This window comes from Taurulus bubalis (genome assembly GCF_910589615.1).
Source record: "Taurulus bubalis genome assembly, chromosome: 15".
Taxonomy (NCBI): domain Eukaryota; kingdom Metazoa; phylum Chordata; class Actinopteri; order Perciformes; family Cottidae; genus Taurulus; species Taurulus bubalis.
Window position 1 is genome coordinate 12,606,505 of NC_136603.1, and position 27,531 is coordinate 12,634,035.

Sequence of the window (27,531 nt, forward strand, 5' to 3'; positions counted from 1 at the left end):
GAAGCTTTCGTTAGTATCCTTTCCAAATGATTGGTGATGATTGATATTATTTATTTATTTATTATATAAATATATTACGATACTCAGCATTTGGTTAACTTGTTACTATACATATATACACATGTAATATATGTATCTCTCTCTCTCTTTCTCTCTCTCTCTCTTTCTTTCAGGTGTAAATGGAGAACAAGAATGTCATCAAGAGAAATTGGATATCCATACGATTTTAAAGTGCTTTGCATTAAACCACAAACAGCATCACTTCTCTCTGAAGTAATCCATTACTGACAATTAATGTCAAACTGCACGCTGGAGCAGCTTCATGCTGCCTGGCTGGGTGAAACATTGCTAAAGGAAAGAAAGCTTTATAAGATCCAGCTGATTGAAACACACTTAAATGCTGCATAATGCCTTCAAAAGTGTCATGTTTATACCTGTTGACAGTGGTCTGCTGGGCGAGCGCTCTGTGGTACTTGAGTATTTCTCGCCCAACGTCCACCTATGTCGGCCACATGTCTGTGCCTATACGTAAGACTGCGAAACCCCCAAATAACATCACCTTCACCAACATCCACACCCGCTCCCTTAACCCACATGCCTTTGAATTTGTCATCAATGAGCCGAAGAAGTGCGAAAGTGCCGCTCCCTTCCTGGTCATCCTCATTAGCACCACACACAAGGAGTTTGATGCGCGGCAGTCCATCCGGGAGACCTGGGGGGATGAGAGCACCTTTGGCGACATCCACATCCTCACCATCTTTCTGCTGGGCAGGAACACAGATCCCGTCCTGAACCAGATGGTGGAGCAGGAGAGCCAGATCTTCCATGACATTGTGGTGGAGAACTTTATTGATTCCTACCACAACCTCACCCTCAAAACCATGATGGGCATGCGCTGGGTGGCTACCTTCTGCCCCAAAGCGCAGTATGTCATGAAGACCGACAGCGACATCTTTATCAACATGGACAATCTGATCTACAAGCTCCTGAAGCCCACCTCCAAGCCAAGGAGGAGGTATTTTACTGGCTATGTAATAAACGGCGGTCCCATAAGGGATATGCGCAGTAAGTGGTATATGTCCCGGGACTTGTATCCCGACAGTAAATACCCACCTTTCTGCTCAGGCACTGGCTATGTGTTCTCAGCAGACGTTGCAGAGCTTATCTTCCAGGCTTCATTACACACAAGACTGTTGCACCTGGAGGATGTGTATGTGGGACTGTGTTTGCGTAAGCTGGGTATACACCCGTATCAGAACAGTGGTTTTAATCACTGGAAAATGGCCTACAGTCTTTGCCGGTACAGACGGGTTATCACCGTGCACCAGATCTCCCCGGAGGAGATGCACCGCATTTGGAACGACATGTCCAGCAAGAAGCACCTGAGATGTTAAGGGACGCAAGGGACACAGAACAACCTCTTTTTTCCTTTGCCTTTTTCTCCGTTTCAAATCTCATCACACTGAATAATGTAAAAACACTGAAGGCTGCAGTGAGTCTCTATTTGATGACAACATGTTTTCATTAACATCCATCTTTGTCTATTTCTGCTGATCATGCCTCATGATTGTTAATGAATGCATGAGGCTTGTAAAGAGCATACTCTCACGCATATTCAGAATGTAGTGTTTGTTACTGACGGTCATTTTGTATTCCAGGTACACATTTAAGCAGAATATTCCTTATAAGCATTAAGCCAATCAGTGTGAAGCATTAAGTAGTGTGGCCTGATGGGTAGAGGCTGTGTTGGAAGCAGACAACCTTGGCTAAAGTGTTCTTGAGCAGCAAGACACTGGTTCTCTACCATCTGCATGGCTGCTGACTTAGCACCCTGATCTTCCTGTAGGAGAGCAAGCCAAAAGACAATTTCTGTGCAGGAATCAATTAGGTTTCAAATTATTATATCACATCTATAATGTTAAACATTTTAAAATGATTATTTACAAGTGAAAGAAGAGTTTCTGAACAACTAGAGTGGAAATAATAGTAATATCCAACAACAAACCTGGTTGTCTGTTGTGCTGCAGTATATTGTCAGTCTCCCAACAGACCAAGTTGAAAGTTAATTTAATATTATTCAATTGATAATTTTCCTCTTGCATTGGTAAAAATTAAACCACATAGATGCTCTTTTCTTTAAATGAATTTTGCCTTATGTTTTTGTTTACATACTTGTATAACTTCACTGTCTCTTTTCTCCAAAAAAGAGATGCATTTTTTTTATTTTTTTTTAGGTGCATTCTGTTTTTGTCTCCTCTTTGACATTTTTGTACTACAAGAGGTAATTGTGTGTCTCGGCTACCAGCTCATTATTCCAGCTGCTGCTCTCGGTTAATGATTGCTGTATGTCAGCAGCTATTTCAGCGCATCGCCTTCTCCATATATCAAGAGAAATACAGTATCATGTTGTACAAGTCTGAGTTTAACTGTAGCTAAGGCCATCACAGACTGGATGTATTATTGTATGTATCTGGCATATAAGTGATTACTGCAGCGCTGCTACTGACATCATGGAAAGACGTTGTGCTTCTCAGAAAATGTTGCATTCATGGCCAAATTTTCATTTAATTTTTTCAAGGGTTTTGTAGTATTATAAGCTAATGTGACATTTACTGTGAAAGCATCCATCCCGCAAGGGGTTGTTGTTATATATTGTATGTTTTTTATATTAAAAAACAAATACTTGAATAATTAAAGTTATACTACTGCTTTCACTTGTTGCCTGTTTTGAATTATCTGTTATAAATGTACAGTGTTACTTTAAGTGTATTGAAGAAGAAGTAATTGTGTTTGTAATTAAAGAGCCGCTTGTTCTGTGGTCAGAAGGGAATATTTTAAATGATTTAGCTATCTGAAGAAAACCCATATAGCTTCTTGAACAGCAGATTTGGTTCTAAATCTAAAATTATAATTTAACAAGAGCATAACTAGAGATGAGTTTTTTGGGGAGATTTTTCTTAATTAAATGAAAGGGCAGGAGATGTAGTATGCTGTGAAGATTGTAAAGCCCCTTGAGGCAAATTTGGACTTAAAAGTCCACGCTGTAAACTTGGGGGAAAGTAGCAGTTGTGAGTTGGCCTTTTATAGTCAATATCTACTAAATCATAGCATTTAAAAAATCAACCTCAAAATCATGAGCTATTTGAGGTTTAGTAAACGTGGTATCAAGTTATGACGGAGTAGGGTATGACGCTGAGAGCTAATAGGAAAGACTCCACACCTTTTTTAAATAATAGCAATTCTTTATTGTGGCTTTTCGTCAGAAATTTGACATCAGCTGATTACAGAGAGGGAACAGGGGTTATATGCTGAAATGGGACACATACTGTACATAGAAAACACAATAAATTACTTCATAATAAAGAATTAAGTAGAAGTTAATATTTACCATCTCAATACTTAAAAATAATTTAGAGCTGGACTTGTTTGGACAAATAAATGGCTTGTCCCCCTTTCAATAGTCGCCTTTTGGTTTCATCCCCAGATGCATTGTCATACAGTACATTTTAGTAACTACTACATTTTTGGAAACAAAGGGTTTTGTAGTGCAGCAGGACAGTGCAAGAAAATTAAACTGTTGTGGTTTTACCAATTAACCTGTCATCTGAAGACAAGTCGACCAGATCTGATTACATGACTGCAGGTTCTGTTATGTTCCATTTGTCTGATGACAAAAGCGCACACGTTAACTTGTCTCCAGGGGCTAAGCATTTGCTCGTTAGGTGCACACACTCAGCCCAAAAGTGCATTGTAGCTTGTCTCATTAAGTTAAAATACTTGACTTGAACTGAAATGGTAATCAGCAGGTTCGGCTCTTTGTGTATGCTTACTCATTGTCTACTTTCTTAGGCACAGAAAAATGAACAAGGCACCTCTAACATTTTGAAGCTTTAGCACTGTCAAGAGCAGCAAATTAAACACAGTAGCATCCAGGTCTCTTCTTTTAATTCCTGCACTCTCAAGCACATGGTTCCCTTCTTGTCAGTGTAAAACAGGTCTTGACACAGAAATACAACTCATTCTCTTTTTAGACATTCATTATGTTGTTATGAAAATGTGCTTTTCCCCATAAATTAACTAAATCTTACATTCTGACAAAGACCTCAGGGAAACAACACAAATTAGTGCGTTTGTGAGATGCCAGTCAATTTGTTTTCACTATGGCAACAAAACAGCATGAGAAAACATAAAAATACCTTCTCATTTCAATAAATAATGAGAGCTTTGCTAAACACAAAGGTAATGTGATGTAAAACAAGTAAAAGAAAGAAAGAAAAAAAACATTCAAAGCTACATCTTAATCACCTTGTGTCACCACCTGAGTACATCTTTAAGTTCTTGGGCTGTCTCCTGATCCCGCTTTGTGCGCTAGGCCGTGGAATGTTTTTAAGGTGAAAGGTCAGGGGAAAGTAAGCAGGGAAGTTGGCGCTAAGGGGGTGTAGGTGGGGCGGTGGCCGAGCTTGGGGTCAGGGAAGGTGAAAAGGAGAAGATGTTTCAGGAAGTGATGGTATGTTCCTCAGTCTGTCTGCCCTGAACTGTCTCCCCACTGTCTCACCTGCTTCAGGCTTGAAGAGGGCATCAGCTAACACTTAGCTGTGCAAAGCCGATCAGCTTCACCTCGTCCGGGATCTCCGAGTCGTCGCAGCCAGAATCCTGCATGAGCAGGAAGACATGGTGAGAGTTAACGTTGCTACATCGCATCCTGACTCTCATCAACATCAACAACACTAATCCGGCAAAATCTCTAGAAGCGCTGTGGTGTGACACCCTGGATTAACCAAGGGATTGAAACAAGTGTATTATTTCCCAAAATGTGGATTTTTCAAACTCAAGTCTTATTTTCAAAAACACAATAAAGAAACAAATATAATGTATTGATCCCACCATCTAATAGTGTGTCTGTATCGCCAAAGCCTGATATATTTTGTTCCTCTCAATTGTGTGTAATCTGCATCTGAGAAAAATAATCCCCAGCAAATGGACAATGTTCTCCTGTTAAGTAACATTTTATAAAAACCACAGTGCCCAGTGGTTTTAAGAACGTATTTTACCTTTTTTCTTTTTTTATGAAAGTATGAAATGTATTTGGAAACAATTATTTTATTAGTTATTATTGATAATTGATAACAGTATACCAATTATTACTTAAAGTAAGTCTTGAGAAATGTACTAACGCATGGCTGGTTTTGGTCTTTTCATGAGATTTATTTACAATGAATAGTTTTGAAGTATCACTTTTAGGCTGTGCAAATTGTAATGATATTTTTCTAAAAGTTTTATAAACTTCCACACGTATAATCAAATAACAAAGAGTGTGTTTCAATGTGGATTGTAACATCTGGCCAATATAGCCCAGTTGTTATGCTATGTCAGCAGCAGTATATCAGGTCACAACATCACTATTATGTAAATGTTTAAATAAAGCATTCTGAAGTTGAAGTGATTAGATCTCTGTATATCTGTACATTTATATCACTTATAAATATGTATAAACAATATGTGTACTTTTGGTCTGAGGTTTTTTTCATGGTTTGAGCTAGTATCCTTAGTTCCAATGAGTACCAGTATCTGTTAATGCAAGATTATACAATTAATATTTCATGTAATAGTGTGTTTCTAGCTTTATTGGCTACAGTTTGGTTAAGGCAGTTTCCTGTTTCAACATGACAACCTGACCTGGCCGGACCTCTGACCTCGGTAACATGCAACCCCTTTGGGATGAACAATAACTGCAAGCGGACCTTATCACTAGGGATGGGTATGTTTGGGTTTTTACCGGTGCTAAACCGACACTTTTAAAACGATACCGGTGCCTAAACGGTGCCTGAACCGATACTTTTTTATTGCCAAGGCAATTTTTTTTCTTCAAATTGAACAATATTATTAACTGTTTAAAGTATACTATAGATATAAATAAATAAATAAATACATACAAAACACGCTTCAAACTACAGCTTCAAACATTTTAACTTCAAACTATAAAAATATATATTTAAAAAAAGAACAGACACGTTCAAAAGCTCGTGCTCGTGTCTCCAGCGATCTCTGTGTGCGCGCACTGTGTCTGTGTGAGCGCTGGAAGCCCCGCCCCCTCGAGCCCCGCTCTGCATGCAGGCAGACAGAGAGCAGGGCAGCGAGTGTGCTCTGATCCGCGCTATTTTAATAATCGTTTTTAGCGTGCGGGCACCGCGCTACCTTTTTAGTATCTATATACCGTGCAACTTTACAGAGTAGTGTAAAAAAAAAAAAGTATTTAAATCGGCTCAGGCACCGGAAGGAAGCACCGAAATCTGCGTTGCTTTTCGGTCCGGTAGGTACCGGACGTACCCAACCCTACTTATCACCCAACATCTCTGCCCATATTTCCTCCTCCTGTGACCGGATGGGAAAAACCCAGGAATGGATCTTGTTATTGCAGCATATTATTGTCCATGATTTTGCAATAAAATGTTCAACAATCACTCATGGTTATAATGTTCAAACATGCTGGAACTATGTTGAGGTGTCCACATACTTGTGGCCTTGAAGTGCATCCTCCATAAACCTACCAGCTCCAAGTAAAAAAGCATTTATTTTATCGACAGTTCAACCTTCCAGCACCTGCATCTCACCCCAATTTTAGGCGGCTCAGATGCTATTCGCAGAGGCGATATTGAAGGTTCTGTGCATTTAGATCTAGGTCTATGGAAGTTTTTCTTTTTCATCAAGCTCTTCTGTAGAAAAGCCAGCGTGAATGGGTGGCCTAACACCTCGCGACCTCTTGCAATTCACACCTGATTGGGGAGAGACTGAGAGCTGTGCAGTTGTGAAAACAGGTCTCTCTCTGTGAGCTCCATAGTCTATGGTGACCTCTTGTTCACATAAGTCATTAAGTTACTTGAGAGCCACCCACACTATAAATTGCCTGCATAGAGTGTTATGAACAGTTTGTGTGGCGAGGGAGGGTAATTATTCACACTCTCTGGGTTTTGTGACACTACACTCATAACTCTTTGTTCAGAAAGGCACAGTGAAGCCGCAGTGAGGATTTTACAATGTCTGCAGTGGAACAACATATGGAAATGTCAGCATGCCCATATATCTAAATGGCGTTCCCCGTACTGCCCTCACTCTGCCTCTCCAGAGGCTGGTCTTCCGGCAACAATCACTAGCTGCTGATGAGGCAAACATGGAGAAAGGTCCTTTGTAAAGCACTGTGACCCAAAGCACAGATGTTGTTTACCCACAATTACAGAAAGGTCAATTAAAACAGAACTTACCTATTTTTGTCAAATCCAAAAGAATCTCTCTCTTCTCACAAATGTCACTGTTTTTCTAATTTCATACAAAGGTTCTTATAATGGCACTTAGTCTTTTTTCCACCTACATAACTTAATTAAGTACAAAAATAAATTCAATTCAGAATCATTGGGGTAAGAATTGCAATTCTTATGTCAATTAATTTCTTTCCATCCCTATTAAGTAACACCAACATTTTTAAAATAAATAATTTGTTTCATTAAGTGAAAGACCTTTAGCAACAGATGTTGGTTCATGCTGAAGCCTTTCTAATAACTCCAGCTCTTACATTACTCTCTTAACCTTTCATCAAAAAGCAGTTTACGGCTTGACTTTGTCAACCGGAACCAACCCAGGGGGGTTATCATCAGCCATCAATCATCTGGAAACTCACCAGCTTAAAGGTCAATAATTTGTAGGTAGTTGGGTCATCTACAATCTTCTGAAGGTTAGCAGCAACTGTCATGTAGAGGGCGTACAATAGCATTATGTTCAAATAGCATCAAACAAGTCTTACCAAATAAAGAGCACATTTTAGTACATATTGTACAACAGAAGAACATACGTTTAGTGCCAATATTAAAAGTAGAAAAATAAGATATTTTTTACAAAACGCTTAAATACGCTTTAATACATGGGCTAAAACAGGATTGTTAAGAAAAAAGGGGAAAGTTAGGATTCTGGCAAATGTTCCTTGAATATGAGATGGATTTTTTTGAAAATATACTAATTAATATGCTTGCAAATAAGAAATTATAAAAAATATAATATGCTTGCAAATAAGAAGTTATAAAAACTAAAAAAAAACATTTTTGAAACATGTCTTTAGCAATTGCAATAACAAATGTAATAAATACAATTAGCAATGGTATTAAATCGTACAAGAGAAAGAAGAAACAACAGCTGTAATGTCAAATAAAAAAACAGGAAGAAAAGCTGGGAAAACAAACAACAGATGAAGAATGGAAACAGATGTCTGATGAAATTCACAAAAAATCCCTATTTTGGAGAATTTGCTTGGAAAATAAATATGAGACACTTCTTGATCTCAAAAATGATTTGTAAATATATATAATGATTGATCTTGCAGTGCTGGATGAACTGTAGTGAAACTAATACAGAATAATTACCTTTTATTATGCATATTCTTAAACATGTTTTTTCTTGAAGTTTAGAGAGGGTTTTTTTGTTTTTTTCAACAGAACAACTCTGTAATTAAAGCCAGAGAATATCAGAGTAGGAACACTTCCAATTGTCATGTTGAAAATTATCTATTAAGAATCTTGAGAACTACAGCAATAAATCCCAGATTTAAGTATGATTCAAGAACATACAATTTATGGAGAAAGGAATAGAAAATAGAAAATATGTTTAAAATAGAGGTGGATGTTACTAAATATCTGACCACGCCCTGTAATTAGCATGTATGCTCTGGAATGCATACACACATATATGTGTATATATATACAGTCTGTGTCTGTGTGTGACCCAGTATGTATGGGTAAGTTGTAGGTTCATGTGTGTGAGTCTCTTAAACTCTTTAATATCAGATATCTGTCATCTAAAGCTGAACTAGTAAGTTATTTAATATCAGATAATCATTCTGACACATTTTGTCTTACTGAAACCTGGCTGTGTCATAAAGCACAAGTTATTATTCTTATAATTAATTAATCCACTTCCTCTAGTTATATTAATAATTCATATTAATATTAATACTCCCATTCCTCAGGGCACAGGCCAAGAAGGTGGAGTTTTAGCCATCTTCAACTCAAGCCTTTTAATCAACCCCCAGCCTAAACTAAATTATAACTTATAACAATAATAATATATATATATGATCATATTTGAGATGCAATGTCATTTCTATCAATTTTAGCTATGTCAGGTTATGTGGACTTGCCAAATAAAATAAAACTATAATGGCATTTCTAGGAAAATGCTGATACTCTATAAAAGGTGTTTTTTTATGGTCCATAGGTTTAGATAAGTATGTATTCAGGCGACACAATTTACCAGAATAAAAAGGTGTAACATTACCAATAAGACCATCAAGCCCGTTGACCAGGCCGGCTGAGACCAGCTCCTGGGAAACGCCATCTGCTGTGTCTAGTGAGGGAATAAATTGACAAATATTAGGCCTGCAGCATTCCCCTTAGCAGGTAATTGTGTTAGGTTATTGAATTAGATACTGTCAGAAGACCAAACACTGACATTACCCACACAAAGATGTTATCGCAAAGTGAAGAGCACATTCAAATCTTACCTCGCCCAGGTGTGAATTCAAACCGGATGTCATTAAGCTCCTTTCTAGAGTTCCTGAAAAAGAGTCAGAAGGGCATGATTGCATGTAGTATCTAAAATGTCATATTAACTGTCTATTAACAATTGATATTTTAAGGGTCTCATGTGGCAGCAAAAACAAGCAGCAACATTTAATTTTAAAGGAAGCAGAAACATGACTGAAGCTGCAGAACATTAGGAAACACCCTTGAGACAAGGAATGAGTGTAAATGATATATTGTTTTTGGCCACTTGGGGGCAGTGGAAACAAGCTGTAAACACAACATTGACATAGTATCATCAATTGATGTGCTGGACGTGCTGCTGATATATTTACTCATCAAGCAGCATAAGCAAAGAACATTCATTTGTTGTGTTTGTGTTCACCTGACAAATGGTAGTCCAATATTTGCTCTACTTTGGACCCTGTTTTTGGAAAATATAATAATAACTGCAAAATGTTTAATCCACTATGTACACCAGCCTTCACAATCTTTGTCTGTGAGTTGTTTGGTGCCTTTGTCCACGCCTTGCCGCCCTTTTTGCCCCCCTTGTGACACGTGTCCATGAAGAACTGCAGGAAATGTTGGCATCTGCTTATCATTTAACTGTTCAGATGATGTGCTCTGTGATTTTGTGAAGATTAGATGTGATTTAAATTGTTTGCATAATGCTATAATGCAGTTGCATTGAGTTACTTTGAGGTGGCACGTATCCTCAAACCTAGACCACAGTAAAAATAAAAACAGGCACGTATCAATCAAGCGTGCTTGATTGCATCAATGAAATGTGCCCTCCAGCCTCTCTGCAGCATCAGCTTGCATTCATTTGCATCACATGCATTTGAAATCTGTCTTTAAAATGTGTGGGTGACGGGGGAGTAGCAGTAATAAATGCAGGATGTGTAGTGCTGCTCAAAAGAAGTGTGATGGGAGAAGATTAATTTGGTTTGTAGACCAGTTAAATAAATAACACAGCCAGCCCACGACACTACTTTCAGTTGAGATTAGAGCCATAATTCAACACGTTCATAAGTAAAGACATATCTGCAATTAGTTTGTTAGTAGAAAGTCAATACAACACAGTGGGAGCGACAATATACCATCAGCTTAGCTGTGAATCAACTTTAGAGAGTTACATTTTGAAAAAGAAAAAAACATGGTAAAAAGCAGAGCAGCAGTGGAGCAGATGGACGTAAACAGCCTCTCTTTTCCCAGCAGAGGACGCAGAGGAAGCAGAGGGTGCCCATTGCCAAGGCTGTCAAGGCAACATGTATGTCAAGAGGATCAAAATCCTTCCCAAATAAATCATGCCTAAAATCTGCATCTGAAGAGTCAATGTTTCTCTAGTTCAACAGCAGTAAAATTAGCATTTCCCACCACCAACCCTACTTTTTAATTTTGACACATTGTGAACCGGCTTGCCTCTGTGAGATGACGGTATAATCCTACAGGTTTATAACATTTTGAACAAAAGAGGTACAGCGTGATCTAAACAGGTCTGTGATTTGAGGTAAAGGCTTCAATAAACATTTCATTGGCAAACATAACGAAGACTGGAAGGGAAGTCTTTTAAAATAGCTTCACATGTACACCAGGTATGGTTTGTCAATACATTACAGACATGCATTGCTGGCTGTCAGAGAGGTGGCAGTGGAGCCAACTGGTATTTTCAGGCAAAATGCAAAGACAGATACGACAAATGAATTTAGTCAAGACATAACTAAATACATTGGGTGACATGACAGGATTGACACAGCGGGCAAAAACATGCATTTGGGTACCTACAAAAATGTGAAATAAAGCAAAGGATGGGTTTTAGGGTGTGGGGTGTGTATATTGGAGAGGGTGCAGGGCAATCTGTTGTGTAGGATTCCTGTAATTGTGGTTTTAATACATGAATAATTTTTTTTTAAAGAAGGCGGGTTTTCCTGGCATGGGTTAACTAGTGATATTGGAGGTCCAGTCATGTGATGGTATTTTCTTTGTGTCCTCTGTTCTGTCTTTATTTTTGAATTTTCCCGTTTCTTCTCAACTCTGATCTTATCTTTGCTTATGCTGCATGAGACAGGGGTTTCCCTTCTTCAGCCGCCCCTCGGCACTGGAAAGGAAGCTGGCTGTCAGAGGTCACATCCAGTTAATTCATTCTAACTAATTGCTAGCGCATCCCGAGGGGTGATACCCAATGAGGGTTCATGGGCTTGTTATTGTACTGACAGTGAGCTGTAAACTTCAGGCTAATATGTGACATTGCAGGCACTAACGTTTCTCTAAAGCTTTTTCAGATTAGTTCAGGCATTCATGGCATTTGTCAAGTTGTAGTTACGTTTTTAGAGAGAAAAGCTCTTATAAAACGAAATGTCACCTCCAGACTGAACTGCTCAGTGAAATCAATTTGCATCTGTGCTATTTTGAAGATTTAGGCTCCAATGACAATGCACCAACAACAAGCATATTATGCAAGCCTGAACTTCTCCTTCAAACTGCTGACAATACTCTTCTCAGGAGACCTCTGTGCCATTGTAAGAAGAAAAAAAAGATTGAATGAGTTCCAAGCTAAATGTTGACAAATATCCAATCATTCTGCTGCTGTTCTCCCATTTCAGCTACAGAGGGGATCGTATTACCATAAATGCATGCTAATCAGCAAAACTCCCTTATTGGAATAGAGAGGAGGCCAACTAGCTGTTTATTTTGCTCTATCAGATGCAGTTATTTTCATGGATTCACTGTTTGACAACTGTTTGTTGTTGTTTATTATATCTGACCTGACAACTGACAACCAGATCCAGATGTTAAAAAACTGTTATCGTTGAACACTTCTCTTTTGAATTGAGGCCTTTTTAAGTCAAGGCTGTTTTTGAGTGAATTGCCTAGTTTTGTAGATATCGGCTGTCTATCTTCTCTTAAAGCACACAAAAACAATGTGCTACCAATCGGTGGTGTCACAGTCAACTTCTTATATACAGTCGATGAGAGAAACCAGCACGAGAAAGCTTTCAAAACTTGAAAACTCCGAAAAACTAAGCCCAGTGTTGCCAACTCTTTTCCCGGTAACAGCGAGCAGCACTGGATCCAAAAGTTGTAAAATCTAGCAATGAAGTCGCCAAGTTGGAAACACTGACAGTCTGTCCCTTCAGGGCTCTCTCCAAAGCCACTCCCCCCAAATTATGAACGTAAACCTATTAAAATGGCCGTAAACAATGAACATGGCTATTGTTAGTACCCACAGCTGTTAAGCTAGCAGCTTGTGGCACATGAGTGCATGGGAATAATATGCACAGACAGGTGGGCAGATAGCCGGTCCAATCATTTGATCGGGCCAAATCAAATTATTGGACGGGTATATTACAGTACTGACAGCCGCAGATATCAGATTTTTTTTGTTAGATCATTTGAGTTATTGATTGCTATTGGGACGTAAAGATAATTTCAACAAATACTAAATAAAAGTCTTAAATACCGCACAATATTTGTGACCATATATCTCTTTTTCTACCGCCAAAACATAGGAACACAGGCAAAGAAAAAACAAAAAATGTGATGCAGTCTCTCCTATAATACCGTCTATGCTGATTACCTTTAAAAACATACACACCAAAACTCTCTCAACAATAAAGAAAAGTGAATATTCTCTTCAAGAAACATTTCCTCAATCTGAAACAAATAGCTCAGAACCTGTTCCCTTGCCCTTATCCCAAAATTCCCATTAAAAATAAATCAGAATGCTCCTAAAACGACTCTGCTGTTCAGATGGAGATAACTTCGTTGGCATGAAGAACAGCATTTGCAGGATAAATTGTACACAAAGAGAGGCTTGATATGTATATGTTATTAATCCTTTCAAATGTTTGTTTTTTTCTATCCTGCTGCGACATCAAATATAATGTAATGTGTTTTTCAAGTGTATTTTTTTCAATCAAGAGGAATATAAAGCATAATACAAACACATCCCTTATATCATACTGGGGAGCATGTCAAAGAAGAGTGTCTAGTGAAAGGCCTTTATAATCCACCAGGACATATATTAGCATTTGAAAACTTGCTTTAGAAAAAACCTGCATTAGAAAAAATGTGATCAGGCTTCATGGCTTTACATCTAAGAAGGCATCCGTCACATGTTTGCATCTCTAAGACTGAATATTCTATCTGACGGACCAGAGAGATGGTCTGGCAGCCTAATGCTGGGATTATAGTTAATATAGTGAATGCATTTCTCTGAGAAATTAATTAATTTTCCACCTAACTCTGCTTTGACACCTTTTTACAAGCGCGTTCTAAAGTTAATAGGATAACAGTATTATTTATTTTCATTCAATAAGAGCTTCAATGAAAGTTTATGTTTTAATTGCAGTAATTTACATTTAGTTTGTGGTTTTCCAATAGGAAGTGTCTACATTGATCATTCTGAGGCCAAATCACAAGCTTCCACTTTGCCATTAAAATATGTCCGTGAACCGCAACGTCTGGGAAATCAAAGCAAGAAGAAGCAAAGGGTGCCATGAAAGGAGGAAAGCAGAATGTGGAGCCCAGCCAGAAAACCAATGGAGTGTAACCCACTCCTCCCTACGACACAACCGGTGAGGCAAAGGGAGCCGAAAGAATCCTTGACAATGCCAGATCCCCTAGCAGGCGAAGATCATTAGGTCTATTATTGGCCTGCATGTTTAGGACAAAGCGAAGTGATGATGCATGCATAAACATAATAAGTAATTTTCTGCATTTCAGCTTTTACTCCTCCAATTTAAAACTGCTTTTTAAGACTGTGAGTGTGAGTTATCAAAATCAAGCTTTTCTGAAGATGGCCTTGTGTATCGACCGGGGACTGAGAAAACGATCTGAAAAGAGACATCGGTCTCACCTTAGCCGTAGCACCATGTTCACAGCACCTTGAATGTAGGGTGTCTTCCCATACGGCTCAACCTGCATGAGAAAACATCCGATGATGAGGCAGTTTACGTGGCACACTAATGGACTGAGAGACCAGACAAACAAAAACATATTAAATGGAAAAGAGAAAGAAGCTTAGTTCACAGCATGTACTGCATAGCAAGAGGTTCTGCAAGACGAAAATATAGTCCGAAAACATTTTGTGCGGCACATTCGGCCCATGTGGTTTATTTTGAAATGTATTCAGACAAATGTTTCCTGTTTGTCGCAGCTGTAGGAAAAGTTGTATGGGAAAAGAAAAGGAACAATACATAAGGGATGCAACGATCTGACTTGTTGTCAGTCCTGATAGCGATACCCAGGCTTTGAATATTGTCCAATACCGATACCGATCTGATACCAGCGTTTAATTAATAAGCTGGATGCTTCACTGTGTGGAAGAGACTGAGAAAATGCATCAGTATTAGTACGGCTTTACAATACATAAAGTTGTATTGTACAATAATCTATCACCGTTATCAGTACCATATTACTAATTACCTCTTTGTATGGCAAATAATGGATTTTAGGGGGAAGAAATGACTGAGTAAAGGTAAGTGTTCATTCCTGACTAGAGAACAAGACTACACCTCAAACTGCTTTGGCTTCTTAAAAAACAGAAGGACTTAGAAAATAGGTTGCAATGGCGGTGAGTCTTTAGATGAGATACCCCCGGGTACTGAGTTGGCGTTGTCAGGCAGACAGCCATTTACTCCTATTAGTGCTGAGAGCATCCTTCCATGAGACCAACATTTAAGCACATATCTGTCTCCCTACACGCGTGCACATCACACACAAGCACAGCGCAGTATACACACCCATGGATGTACACAAACACACACAGACAATCACTGTGGCATCAAGGTCATTGAATCATGACAAATTAGTGCTGCTGCTGAATCCCTCACCTGGGGATGCTGAATAGACAACCCTTCAATAGGGACATTGTTGGCATTCTCCTCATTCTAGGAGGAACACAATGAGAGGCATTATTGTGAAAATTCTATTACATCCTTGGTAAGAAGAAATACAATTTAAAAAAATATATATAATATATATATATATATATATATATATATATATATATATTATATCATTTTTTTGACACAAGAAAGTCATCTCAAAACGAGCAATGAGGAGCAATTTTCTGGTTTCGTTAGACTCTCTAAAACAGGTGCTTTACTGTTTTGATTATACTGCATAAAAATGTTTGTGGTGCAATAAACATTCATAATTGTGTTCATTATTCTTACACAAGTTTCAGCCAAAGTAGGCAATCTAATTGCATTGCCAAATATACCCTTCTGCCAAGCTATCAAATTATACAGCAGCAGAAAGGTAAGGTTTATCAGTCTATTTGGCTTTCCACCAAAAAAGATATTTTTGCATTTAAAAATTGGTATATGAGAATGCTAACTTACATCTTTGGCCTCATCTCTGACCCTTCGTGACTGGAGGGAAAAATCAAAAACACATTTACATTTTCATATCACACAGCAATAATAATGATTTATTTTCTTTTTCAGTTTCTCAAAGGGGAAATATTGTAATGTACACTTTAATTTTCATATATCTGTTTCTCCATCTTTCAGTCCAAATCTATTTTTCATTTTTCTTTCTTTCTGAAAAAAGAACAGTACAACCTCTGAAAAAAAAAAAAGTCTGTGATCGATGAAAGGAAACTAAAAACCCATCCTTCTAAAATACTATCTTCAACAACTTAATTCATATTAAATCACAACTTCTGGTAACATATGATTTGTTGCATCATATATTAAAGCTGGGGATCTTTATCAAAGGGCTCTTTGATCATGGCTGCCTACTTCCTCCTGTCTCAAAATCTTACAGCTCATTACAGCGACCTTATGACAGGCGGAGATAAGCCATCTGCTCTCCAAAAAGAACATAGTGATCAGGGAGGGAAGGAATGTACAGGGTCAAAGACAGAGGGGAGGCTACAGAACGGTTTGATCTACAGGTTAGACACGAAACAACACCTTAATAACACCTTAAATCTGAATATAAATGTGCATGTTGTAGTTTTGTTACAATGACAAATGAAACTGAATCAATAAAATAATCTCGGTGATGAATGATGAATGATAAATATGAAAGAATATACAATGACGAGGCTGCCCGTTGTGGCGTCCCACTTACCCTGCCCTGATTCACCGCGGCCTTGCCCTCCTCGCTGCTCTCGTCCAGCTCATCGTCGCTCCACTCCCAGTCTCCATCTTCTGTCTTGTGCAGGTGGCCACTGGAGCCTGGGACTCTCCTCACCTGGACCGGGACACACAACCCGCACTCATTAATGACGTCATTCATAGTTTTTAACTGAACACGTGGTTTACCCATGATTCTCGTAGGTTTTACAAGCCTTTAAGTGAGAGCACTGGAACCTTTGTGAGAAGCTGAACTAAAGGATCCCCTTCATGAGAAAAACAACTGGCAACCCCAGCAGCATGTTTGCAGCATTAAAAGTACATTTACAACGCCACATTCAACTCACTAAGCCTGTTTAATAAATCTGACTTCTACTTAGTGATGCCACCAAAGAATCTGGCCAGTTTCTCGTTATTACTACATACCACATTTTGCAGTTTTTACCCCAAAAAAATCTTGGTATAGCAAAAAAACACTTCTTGTTATTTCACAAAATCTACAAATATTATTGAAAAAAACCTTTGACTTTGCAACATGATAACTGCCTACGTCGGTAAAAATAAAGTGTTCTGTTAACAAAACGTTTCTTTAAAAAACTAAATAATGTGTTATGTAGTAGTAATTCAAATCTCTCTTAACAAACATATTGTAGGTTATACATACTATTGGCTCATTTTCAAAGGTTACTGGTATGAATGTCATCACAATACTGGTGATATACACTTTGCTAACAGTAACTGTCTGCTCAGTACCACAATAGAAACCGGACAGTTGCTTCAAGTAATTGTATCACTTGAGTAGGCTCAGCTTGGGAACAGCACAGTGAGTACAGCACAGTACACGGGTAAACTCTATAAATTATGTCAGAGTGAGAAATATGATTTAGTTAAAAACACCAGTAGTAATATGACTTTGGATGTTACCAGCATAAAGAAGGTAAGTCATGTGTTGCAGCTCTACAGTCCGGGGGCAAGAAACACGTGACTCGTAATGCAGTATGAGGTGAGATATGAGAACACCAGTGTTACAGGAAATACAGCATACATGTAACTGGAAGCCACACAAGCGCCAGGGTATTTAAATACCCCAGCGTTAAACTAAGGTCAAGTTAAAGAAGCACTACCGCTGTGGTACTGTCATAGACACAGAGCCAAGGTTCCCCCAGTTCTGCCTAGGGTACTTGAGCAAATCAGACACAGATCAGCAGCCACATGATCACCAGACACGCAGCAACAAAATCATCCCACTGCAAATGTATGAAAATCTATGAATAGAAACATTGTTCAGAATGTGAAAGTCTTTAGATTTACAGAGAACAATAACTGATGTTAACTGATGCACCTTCAGGTAAAATGTCCTGTATTTGGGATCAAGCTTCATAAGCCATCCATACGAAACGTAATCAGTAAAACATAATGATGTGTACACAGGACCATACATTTGGACTCAATATCAATCCAACTTCCAACTTTTCAGTAACAGATCGTTTATTCAAGCCCACATTGGTTGTATGCCAAAATGCTTAATTTAAACAATAGAGACAATATTGTGGGTGTCAGGGTGCCCTCTGCTGGTTACTCAACTCACGTCCTTGCAGTTCATAATTTCATATTAAATGACTCTGAACATTTTTTGACATTCATATTTCAAATAAGAGGCAATTAGAGAATATTTCCTGTTTTCCTCATGCCCTTCCTAGTTTCTCCCTCCTTTTCATCCAAGTATTCATTTTAAATGACTTTGTTGGTGACAGCTGACTGGAGGATCTGTCATCTCCTTTTCATTCACTGTAGTATGTTCAAGGAGAACTTGGGTTCCATTTACCATCAGCGGTCTGGCTTTAAAGCTGCGTTTCCACAAAGCAGTCCAGTCCAGTTCAGATTGTTACACATTAAAAAGATTATGTTTGTGTCTCCATTCGCAAAAGTTGCTGGTAGTAACTGGTACCGGCACAAGTGATGGGTTTTTAATACCTGCACCCAGCAAAATCGTTATGAGAGTCAAACAGCGCTGCCCAACCTGCTATAATACTCATTAGTAAATCACTTGAATCAGACCCAACCCGCAAAGCACCAACTTTATGCATTAAGAGCCAAGGACAGAAACAAGGACTGAAAGCTGCAGCGTGTGTGCCAAGGAAAAAAGGTGCAGTTCAAATAGATCAAGCAAGTTTCGGAGTAAAGGACAAGATTTTAGGAGAGTGAGGCTGCAGTATTCTGGATATAAAGAGGTCACGGCATCCTGAGATGACCATATTTCTGCAGTGTTGCTTGTGTCTGCAAGCGTTGGGTCATGTTTGCTGAATGAATAATGTAGAGGACTCTGTAGGTCAAATCAACACCAGGCAACAAGGACACTGGCTCTGTGGGTCGTACAGTTCATCTACCGAATCAGACATATTTTTCCCACATACAAATTAAAGTGTATTGATAACAGTAAGCCTTCAGTAATTGTTCATTTCCATTTTGGGATAAAATTACTCCACAACATTTAAGTTCTACTCGTAAAACTGGGCCATTGTTTCACATCATTTGATTCATAGATGTAAATACAGTCCAAATTGTGATGCTATAATACACTTTATTAACAAAACGTAATAAATTAGCCATAAGTGCTTTTCCATTCATTGTAGTGACTGCAAAATATGCCTGTAGTGACCACTTTACCCGTCAACAAACCTCAACAACATTGTGCCACTACCTCTTTATTGACACCCGGTCCTGTCTGTGCGTAGCATTACCGTCACACACAGTAGGAGCCCTGCTATCCACCATGCCCTCCATTTACTCCCGAGCAGTCAGTGAATTTCCACCCCTCCACGTGGCCACTCTGCCTTCCGGCAATGGCCCTCTGATCCCATTCCTGTCCTGGGCATCCAGGCGGAGTGTTATGTCAAGCCAATATCAGCTGTGCCTGAAAACTGCACTTCCTCCCATTAAACTGTGACCAGTGGGCAACTGAGCAAGTAACCTGGACAATAAAGTGCTCCTTTGTGTTACCTAATGTTATCAATTCATTTAATCCTGTTTGTTGTTTAGTGTGCCACATACAGAGAGCTGCACTGAGAGCTACTGATGCAAGATGTAAGTCCATATGTGCCGTTTGACTCTCCTGCTGCAGTGGCCCATATTTTTACATAAGCTACACAACAGTGTAGGCACAAAGTGTTTCAGGTACTGAAGAAAGTCAGAGTGCGTAGCTCGTGTTGACTGTAAATGCAACACTCTGGTGGACTTCAGTCGATCCCAGCACTCTGCCATAATTTGTTCATGTTTAGTCAATAACGGAGTTATTTTACAGGGACTGTTTGTGTAAACATACCTTCTTCGCTCTCTGAGAAATCTTTGGTGCGCGACACAGAAGCTTTTCAACCAAATATTCTTTGTTCTGCAAGAGAAAAATCAAAATGCAAATTAAAATCTCATTATTAAAATGTGTGAATTGACAGATACAATTAATCAAAACCTTAAGATGAGTCACAAAAAGTTTAAATGGTGTTTGGAAGTTTGAAGGTTAAGTTATCTCTTTAGAATGTTAAGTTAGTCCGGTGACTAAACCAGTTTGAATGGAAACAGTGTTGCTGAAGCGTTGCTCGGACGGAACGACCGAGGGTGAAACAAAACATATGATTGGTCGATGCTTCACCACTTTGTTGGAGCACTGAATACATTTGAGACCAGCTTAACTTTGATTTGTAGCGGTACATGCCCGTCAAATGTCAAGGGTCAGTTTATAGCTTTGTGTCACCGGCATCCATTGAAAATGACCTGGAGCCGGTTGTTATGTCGCTCGTAGTGCGAACACAGCAAAAGATATAGAACTGAGGGAAAGATTTACATTTTCCTTTTTCCATCATTATTTCTGCAATAGTATATGATGACAAATATAGTGGTCTTCACTTGTTATACTGTTTGTTGGCTGATGTATCAAAGTATGCATAACCATCATTATCAAAAAACTTCAACATACAGGGCTAAATCATTGTTGGAGTTGGCATGAGGCCATAAGCGAAAATAACAAAACATAAAAAACCTGCAAAGATGGATGAAACAAATACCTTGGCCTTTTGGAAGAATTTACACTTCAAAAGCTCTGCGGCTGTTGGCCTGAAGATAGAGAAAAGTACACTGTTGAAAATTCATTCCAACACAGCTCTCTCTGAATGTCAACCAGGTGTTTTTTATTGATCACAAATTGCATCAGCTCTCTACACTGAAATATTTGGTTGATATATGGAAAGTGACGCTAACCTTTTGGCAGGATCCTTCTGAAGGCACATAGTTATTAGCTTTCTAAACGATTTGCCGTATCTTTTTAGCATTTCCTTGTCTTCTACGCCCGTCTCAAGAGTGGGTGGATCATTCTGTAGGGTGAGCATTAAAACCTAAAAGACACAAAAAAAGAAAATGCTCAAAACCTCCCCCACATTTCAGCAGCAACACAAATATTGTACGGGAGGAAAATAAACTCAAAGCAGGAACTGTAGAAGAAATGTTGTAGAGAGTGAAAGCAACGGGTTTCCTTCGATAAAAGGTTGCCTCTTGATTAGTGGTTTAGTTTCCCAATTAGAGGCAAAAGAAGCAAGTCAGAATGTGTCAAGTCTCCATGTTGTTTTAGAGGAAAGTTTGCGAAACTATGAGTTCATCGCTTTCTTCATTCCTTTGAGAGTGCTGGTAAAAGCCACAAAGATAGCTGTGATTAGGACACCACACTGATTAAATACCACCCTATGATAACATCCAGAACACTCACCTTCATCGGAGGGTAGCGGTGATAGGGTGCAGAGCCTGTTGCTAACTCTATGGCTGTAATTCCAAAGCTCCATATATCTGCTTTGAAATCATAGCCTCGAACCTGTGGGTATAGAATTACAATAATCTGGGATATCAAATACACTTAAATCTCTCGGGCTTTATGTTTTTCACCAAATTGGAGTTGGATAGAGATAGACTCACCTGTTCCATCACCTCCGGCGCCATCCAACATGGCGTGCCAACAAAGGTCTTTCGTACTTTATTTCTAGTCATATCTCCCCCTGTGGCTAGGAATGCGCTTACTCCAAAATCTGAAAATATAGATGAACAACCAACACAACGTTCATGCCTGAATCGAACGGGTATGTCAATATGATCCCGCTTTCAGTCAAGGCTTTTTTCATCAAACATGAAAGAGACGATATGTATGAATGTAAATTCAAAATTCTGTGTCAAACTACCTTCACCTGTGACAGGTAACCTCATCTAAATATACATCACCTTCTTCATTAGTTTCTAAAATCCGTGAATTCAGTTTCATCTTTTCAGCAGTCATGCTTTTAGTTGTAATGAGTTAAATAAAACAGTGAGTGTAACAGAGTGCAACAGTAGTATCATGTTCAACACACCTGCAATCTGAACAGATCCCTCTTCTCCCAGTAGTATGTTCCCGGCTTTCACATCCCTGAGATCAACAAAACACAAACACAGTCCAGCAACAAAGTCATGTGGAGCAGCATTGATTCTTCCGTTCGTGTAAACGAGTCCCACCGCAGCCCACCACCATCTGGAACTTTGCCCAAGGGGCTGATGGCTTTGAGCCTCTCAGTGACCTTGAAATGCAGGAAGTTCAGAGAACAACTTGCCAATACGTATAATTAGCTGATTGGTTTTCATTTTACATTTTCTTCCAACTTCAGGCATTTTTATGTTGCTAAGTTGTCTTCAAATTAGTTGTTTTCTTTCATACAATAAACTAATCAACAACTACTCATCAACAAGTTAAAATGTTAAAAATGTTACCTGTGGATTTGTCCATTTCTGTGCAGATAGTCCAGGCCCTCGAGAACTTCTTTTAATATAGTAGCAATTATAGGCTCATCGAGCGCCCGATTTCTGTCCTCTTCTTTGTTTGTGTGCTTAATTATATCCAGCATAGAGCCTAAACAGACACCACGGAACAACAAAGACATTCAGTTTATTTTTCACATATTAATAACAAACACAAATCAGTTGCAATGTTACACATCATTACATGATCAATATCCAAGCACAAATTATTCTGCTTCGGTGAATTGTTTTTTGTCCTTTAGACAGTGAAATGTAAAAGGCAGTAGATTAAAATGGGTAACTTTAAGCGCCGTAAGCTTTTTACAATAACATGCAACCAAGACTGTGCTACTGCTTCCTTATCACTTCAAAAAGCCAGTCTAAATACTGTGCTGAAAGTCTACTTTTTACAGATTTAGATCTGATGTGTTTTAGATATATATAAGGAGCCAGTGGTTAATTACTCATTAGATAGCTCTTTTTCAATCATTTAAATCATAAGTATATGATGGTAATTAAAGTAATCAAAAGACAATTTGCATACAGTGTATGACTGCATTTTTCAGTTGTAACCCAGACAGCTGTTATATTGTCATTAGCAGATCAAAGCACAAACATGTATTATCATCACATTCACTGAGCTTTCATGTATTATCAAGCCAGAGGTCGGATCTGGCAGCAGAAGCTTACCTCCACTCAGAAGCTTCATGACTAACCAAAGTTCATCCTTCACTACAAAGGAGGTGTAGTAGGTCACAACATTGGGATGATAGCACTGGCTCATAGCTTGGATTTCTTTCTATTGTGAGAGAGAAACAACGGGACGACAAGTGATGTCAAAATGGACAGATTTAAGTGAACTTGTCTTTTAGTCACAACCTGTATTTTGTTTGTAACAATCTAAAAGAAGCCATAGCAATAGGACATACTACAACATAGTACACAACCTTGCAACAATAATTATATGTATCAGACGAAAAGTAGCAGTGCAGCATTAGATAGTAATACAAAAACACCCACTTAGAAAATAAGTCTGTATTTATTGTTCTCACCAATAGCTCATCCATGCTGGTCTGGCATTTTTCCAGGTTTATTCTCTTTATGGCGACGCGCTCCTGTCTGGGGGTACAGAGGGCTGCCTGCACCACAGCTGTGGCCCCGCTGCCTGGAATCAGAGGCACAACAGAGTACAGACAAAGTGGTGAGGAGCAAAAAGGGACTCACAGCACACACAGCTGGAAGCATATTGTCTCTTAACTCTTAAATTCAGCATCGCTCTGTGGCTTTCTGGTATTTGTCTGGCCCTCTGTTCCTCTGGTTTTGTGTTTATGTTATGGTATTCATCTTCCATGTGTGCTGGCTGACAATGATATAAGCTGACTTTGAGTACAGAACTTTTTTTTCTGCAATGTGATATGGGTTGTTTACTTTGTTCCTTGCAAATCAGGCCACGCTGGAGTGGGGAAGTTGTTCACACCAAGAAGCTGTGACACACAGCATATTGCTTTCCAACTGTTAGTGGTAGATAAGGAGAAAACACATGAGATCTGACTGCTTACCAGTTGATTACGATAACAGAGAGGGGGGGTCTCACCAACTCACCACAGTCAGCAGCACACAGCTGGGGCGCTACTTCTTATCAGTAATGATACGACTTGTTCGCTCATCTGCACTGTGCAAGGATGTGCCAAAAATATTCAGGCAACTTCCTTTTGGGGTTTTTCAGTCCATTTGAGATTTTCATCGTTGAGTTTTTGGGAATTTAAAAATAAACGATTCATGATAAGACTGGAATTGAGCATTCTGTGATTTATGCTGGGACACTTAACTTTTTTTAACTCAAAAAAAGTTGAATTACAGGAAGAAAATACCACAGAAAATACTACAGTAGGCTATATATACTATTTCATAATGAAATGCCACCAAGTAATAGTCCCAAAAACACATCAACCCCTAGGTCAATCATGGTAACAATGTGCATTGAACATCGAGACTACAAGTTGTCAAATGGGTTTATTCTAGCTCTGTGTATAAACCAGTTAAACCGTGTGCAAATTCACTCTGCCTTTGACACATTGCTTTTGTAAGAGCTTAAATAATAGGTAAATTAATCAATTACAGAAAATGAATCGGCAACAATTATTAGTTAGGTCATGAAGCAAAAAAATCCTAAAATGTGTTTGTTGCAGCTTCTCTATTGTAAAGACTTACGGTGAATTAAATATATATTTTTAGACTTTTGGTCAGACATAAAGACCCATTTTAAGACACCACTCTTCAGCTGTGAGAAAATATGATGGGCATTTTTCACACTTTTTGATTAAATAAATCATGTAAAAAAATATCCATAGAGTAACAAAAAAATTCTAATAATAATAACAAAAATAATAGTTAGTTACAGCCCTGCAAGGAGTCGAGTCCCTTACTTTTCATTTAGGTTTAACTCAAAGTTTTAGTGATGCTAAAATACTTTTTCCACAATTACTTTTTCCACAATTACTATAATGATCATAAACATAAACAATGATTAGCCTAGCTACATGTTACACTTGAAACATGGCCACTTGTCGTGAGTTGATAGGATAAGCTATTTAATTCTGTTTAAGTGCCATCACAGATAACACACGTGAGCGTTGTGGGCTTTACACACAGCATCTGTGATGTTACTAATGGCTAATAAACTGGACACGTGCCATAAACTGGCATCCAAGCGGCTAAGATCGCACTTAGGGAAAGTGACATTTACAACCACGTGCAGTAGCTGCATTTCAACAGATTTGACTTCATCAGGGTCACAAACACAGCTGATGTAGACCGCTGGTCTCCGGTAACATCCGCATTGCACTGGAGGAGGCGACTGAATAGATATATCTATATATTTGGTATATATGTATGTTATTTAAAAAGCCGGTAGGCCTCTCATCTTCATTCCCGGTTGACAAACCGCGGCGGAATGCCTTTCTGTGCTAATTTACAGCGTGCATCACATCTCCGGGTACTAACCTATGACTTCCTGCAGCTCGTACGACTCCCTGGTAATTGGCCAGCTGGTTGTCAGCGCTGGTTGCGGGTGGAGGACCGGAGCCGGAGCTTCGCCTTGATCCGCCATGATGAGGATGATTCTGCGCTAGTTAGAAGCCTCTCTCGCAGACGGAGAGAGAGAGAGAGAGAGAGAGAGAGAGAGAGAGAGAGAGAGAGAGAGAGAGAGAGAGAGAGGGAGAGGGAGGAAGAGTGAGAGAGAGAGTGAGAGAGAGAAAGAGAGAGAGAGAGGGGGAGATAGAGGGAGAGGGAGGAAGAGTGATAGTGAGAGTGAGACAGAGAAAGAGAGAGAGAGAGAGAAAGAGAGAGAGAGAGAGAGAGAGAGAGAGAGAGAGAGAGAGAGAGAGTCAAATTTGACCTCACCTCCTCAGCACAAATGTCATCTGGTGGCTGCAGCGATGAGACACACAACCCGGAAAATAACGGACCGTACACATGCGCGCGCACACACACGCTCACTGTATCGTTACCAGCGGCATGCCGGTTGGCTTCACAAAGGCCCGATGCCACAGATGTTCAACAACACAGAGAGACATTGATTGAAGTAAATATATAATATCATCTTCGTTGATTCAAGGGCATCCTGGTTTTAACTAAGTGTGTGTTTCAGTACATTTATTGAGACACTATCATATCAAAACACTGCCGTGAAGATGATTTATTAGTATCCGGTAAAACGACTTGGCAGCTTCTTTATGTGAGACAATAATACGGATGTGTGACGATTTCATAATGTCACATGTAGTCAAGACCGCAAGAGACGTTGTTGACACTGGCCAGTAGATGGCGCCACGCACTCTTTATATATTGTCCAGTAGTGTATGATGATGACCACTGCTCCATACTGGAGATGAGAGCATATACCTGAATAGAAATGCATTATTAGAGAGGAAAATATACATACAATTAATATTTTTGATCGATTAGAATATGAATATGTATTTTGAAATGTTATATGTAATGTTTCAACAATTATACTCCAGATGATTTAAATATTCCAGGTAGCAGAAAGTCATATATTATGATAGTATTTATTATAACACTCACTCACATTAACATTTAGGCAAATTAGTATTCTGTATTATGTGAGGCATGCAGCATATATAAAACATTTTAAAAAATCATGTATATTGTGTCTTCTAATGCTTATGTTTTGTACTGTGCTCATGGAACATATTTGGTATATACACTGAGTTGCCAGTTTGCACCAAGCTAAATGTAATGCAGTTTAATGTAGCAACTATGCAATGAATCCTATACCTTCATGAAGTTACGATATTCAGTTTTTGTTAAAACTGTTGAAGGCTGTGTTGACTAAACTTCTAGGTAATTCTGGAGTATGTAGTTTTGGTGAATTGCCTTATATTGGAATACGTTTCTCATTGATATAAATAGTTGGACAATATATTACACCTCTCTGTATAATTCAATATAATCCAAGAGCAACACAAACTGCAGCCTCTAAATACATTCATACACAAAAATAGTTTGTAGGTGACCCACGCTAAAAGGAATGCTTATAAAACAAAACATTGGTTTTCTTTCACTTATACAAAACATCATAATACTAGGTCACACGTTAATTTAATTTCTTTTATTTAATATGTACAATTTCATAAATTGACAATAACAAACGGCAAAATACATTGAAATACAGTTAATCCAACAAGCCAGAAAAAAAGACAAACATATTATTTTTATTTTTATTGTATGCTTTAAAAAGACCATGAGAACTGTAACGGCATGCGTTGCCAGTAATATATGTTTGTAATTACACAATCGGGCCTTAATGTCCTCTCTTTTCTTTGTTTCTTATTGTATCCTTTTACTAGGTCACATGATTTATTGAATTCTACTTCCTGGAGGTCAACTACAGGCTATTAAACCGCCAGTAGGTGGCGTAGTTTGCCAAGATGGTGCAGTCTGGTCTTGTGTGAAGCACATTTTTAAAGCGTTAATATAAATTGCGTTTAAATGTCAGTTTTACTCAAATAAAAAAATAAAAAACGTTTAGTTTGAGTTTGGTAATAATAATG

At 38.7% G+C, this 27,531-nt stretch overlaps 2 protein-coding genes across 2 annotated transcripts; one reads left to right on the forward strand and one right to left on the reverse strand.

Moving 5' to 3' along the window:
- Positions 1 to 401: 401 nt before the first annotated feature.
- b3galt1b (UDP-Gal:betaGlcNAc beta 1,3-galactosyltransferase, polypeptide 1b) lies at positions 402 to 1,394 on the forward strand (the record flags this gene model as incomplete). The annotated part of the gene is made up of 1 exon (XM_079230343.1): positions 402 to 1,394. Exon 1 carries the CDS (start codon positions 408 to 410, stop codon positions 1,392 to 1,394), a length of 987 nt encoding a protein of 328 aa, XP_079086469.1. The 5' UTR covers positions 402 to 407.
- A 3,184-nt stretch (positions 1,395 to 4,578) lies between these two features.
- stk39 (serine threonine kinase 39) lies at positions 4,579 to 25,565 on the reverse strand (the record flags this gene model as incomplete). Its single annotated transcript, XM_079230764.1, has 18 exons — positions 4,579 to 4,653; positions 7,673 to 7,737; positions 9,319 to 9,387; positions 9,545 to 9,597; positions 14,422 to 14,483; positions 15,398 to 15,454; positions 15,911 to 15,940; positions 16,647 to 16,769; positions 19,974 to 20,039; positions 20,710 to 20,758; positions 20,903 to 21,036; positions 21,405 to 21,506; positions 21,608 to 21,717; positions 22,036 to 22,091; positions 22,430 to 22,568; positions 23,147 to 23,255; positions 23,509 to 23,617; positions 25,456 to 25,565. The coding sequence occupies 18 exons, from the start codon at positions 25,563 to 25,565 to the stop codon at positions 4,579 to 4,581; spliced, it is 1,518 nt and encodes a 505-aa protein (XP_079086890.1).
- Between the last annotated feature and the right edge of the window lie 1,966 nt (positions 25,566 to 27,531).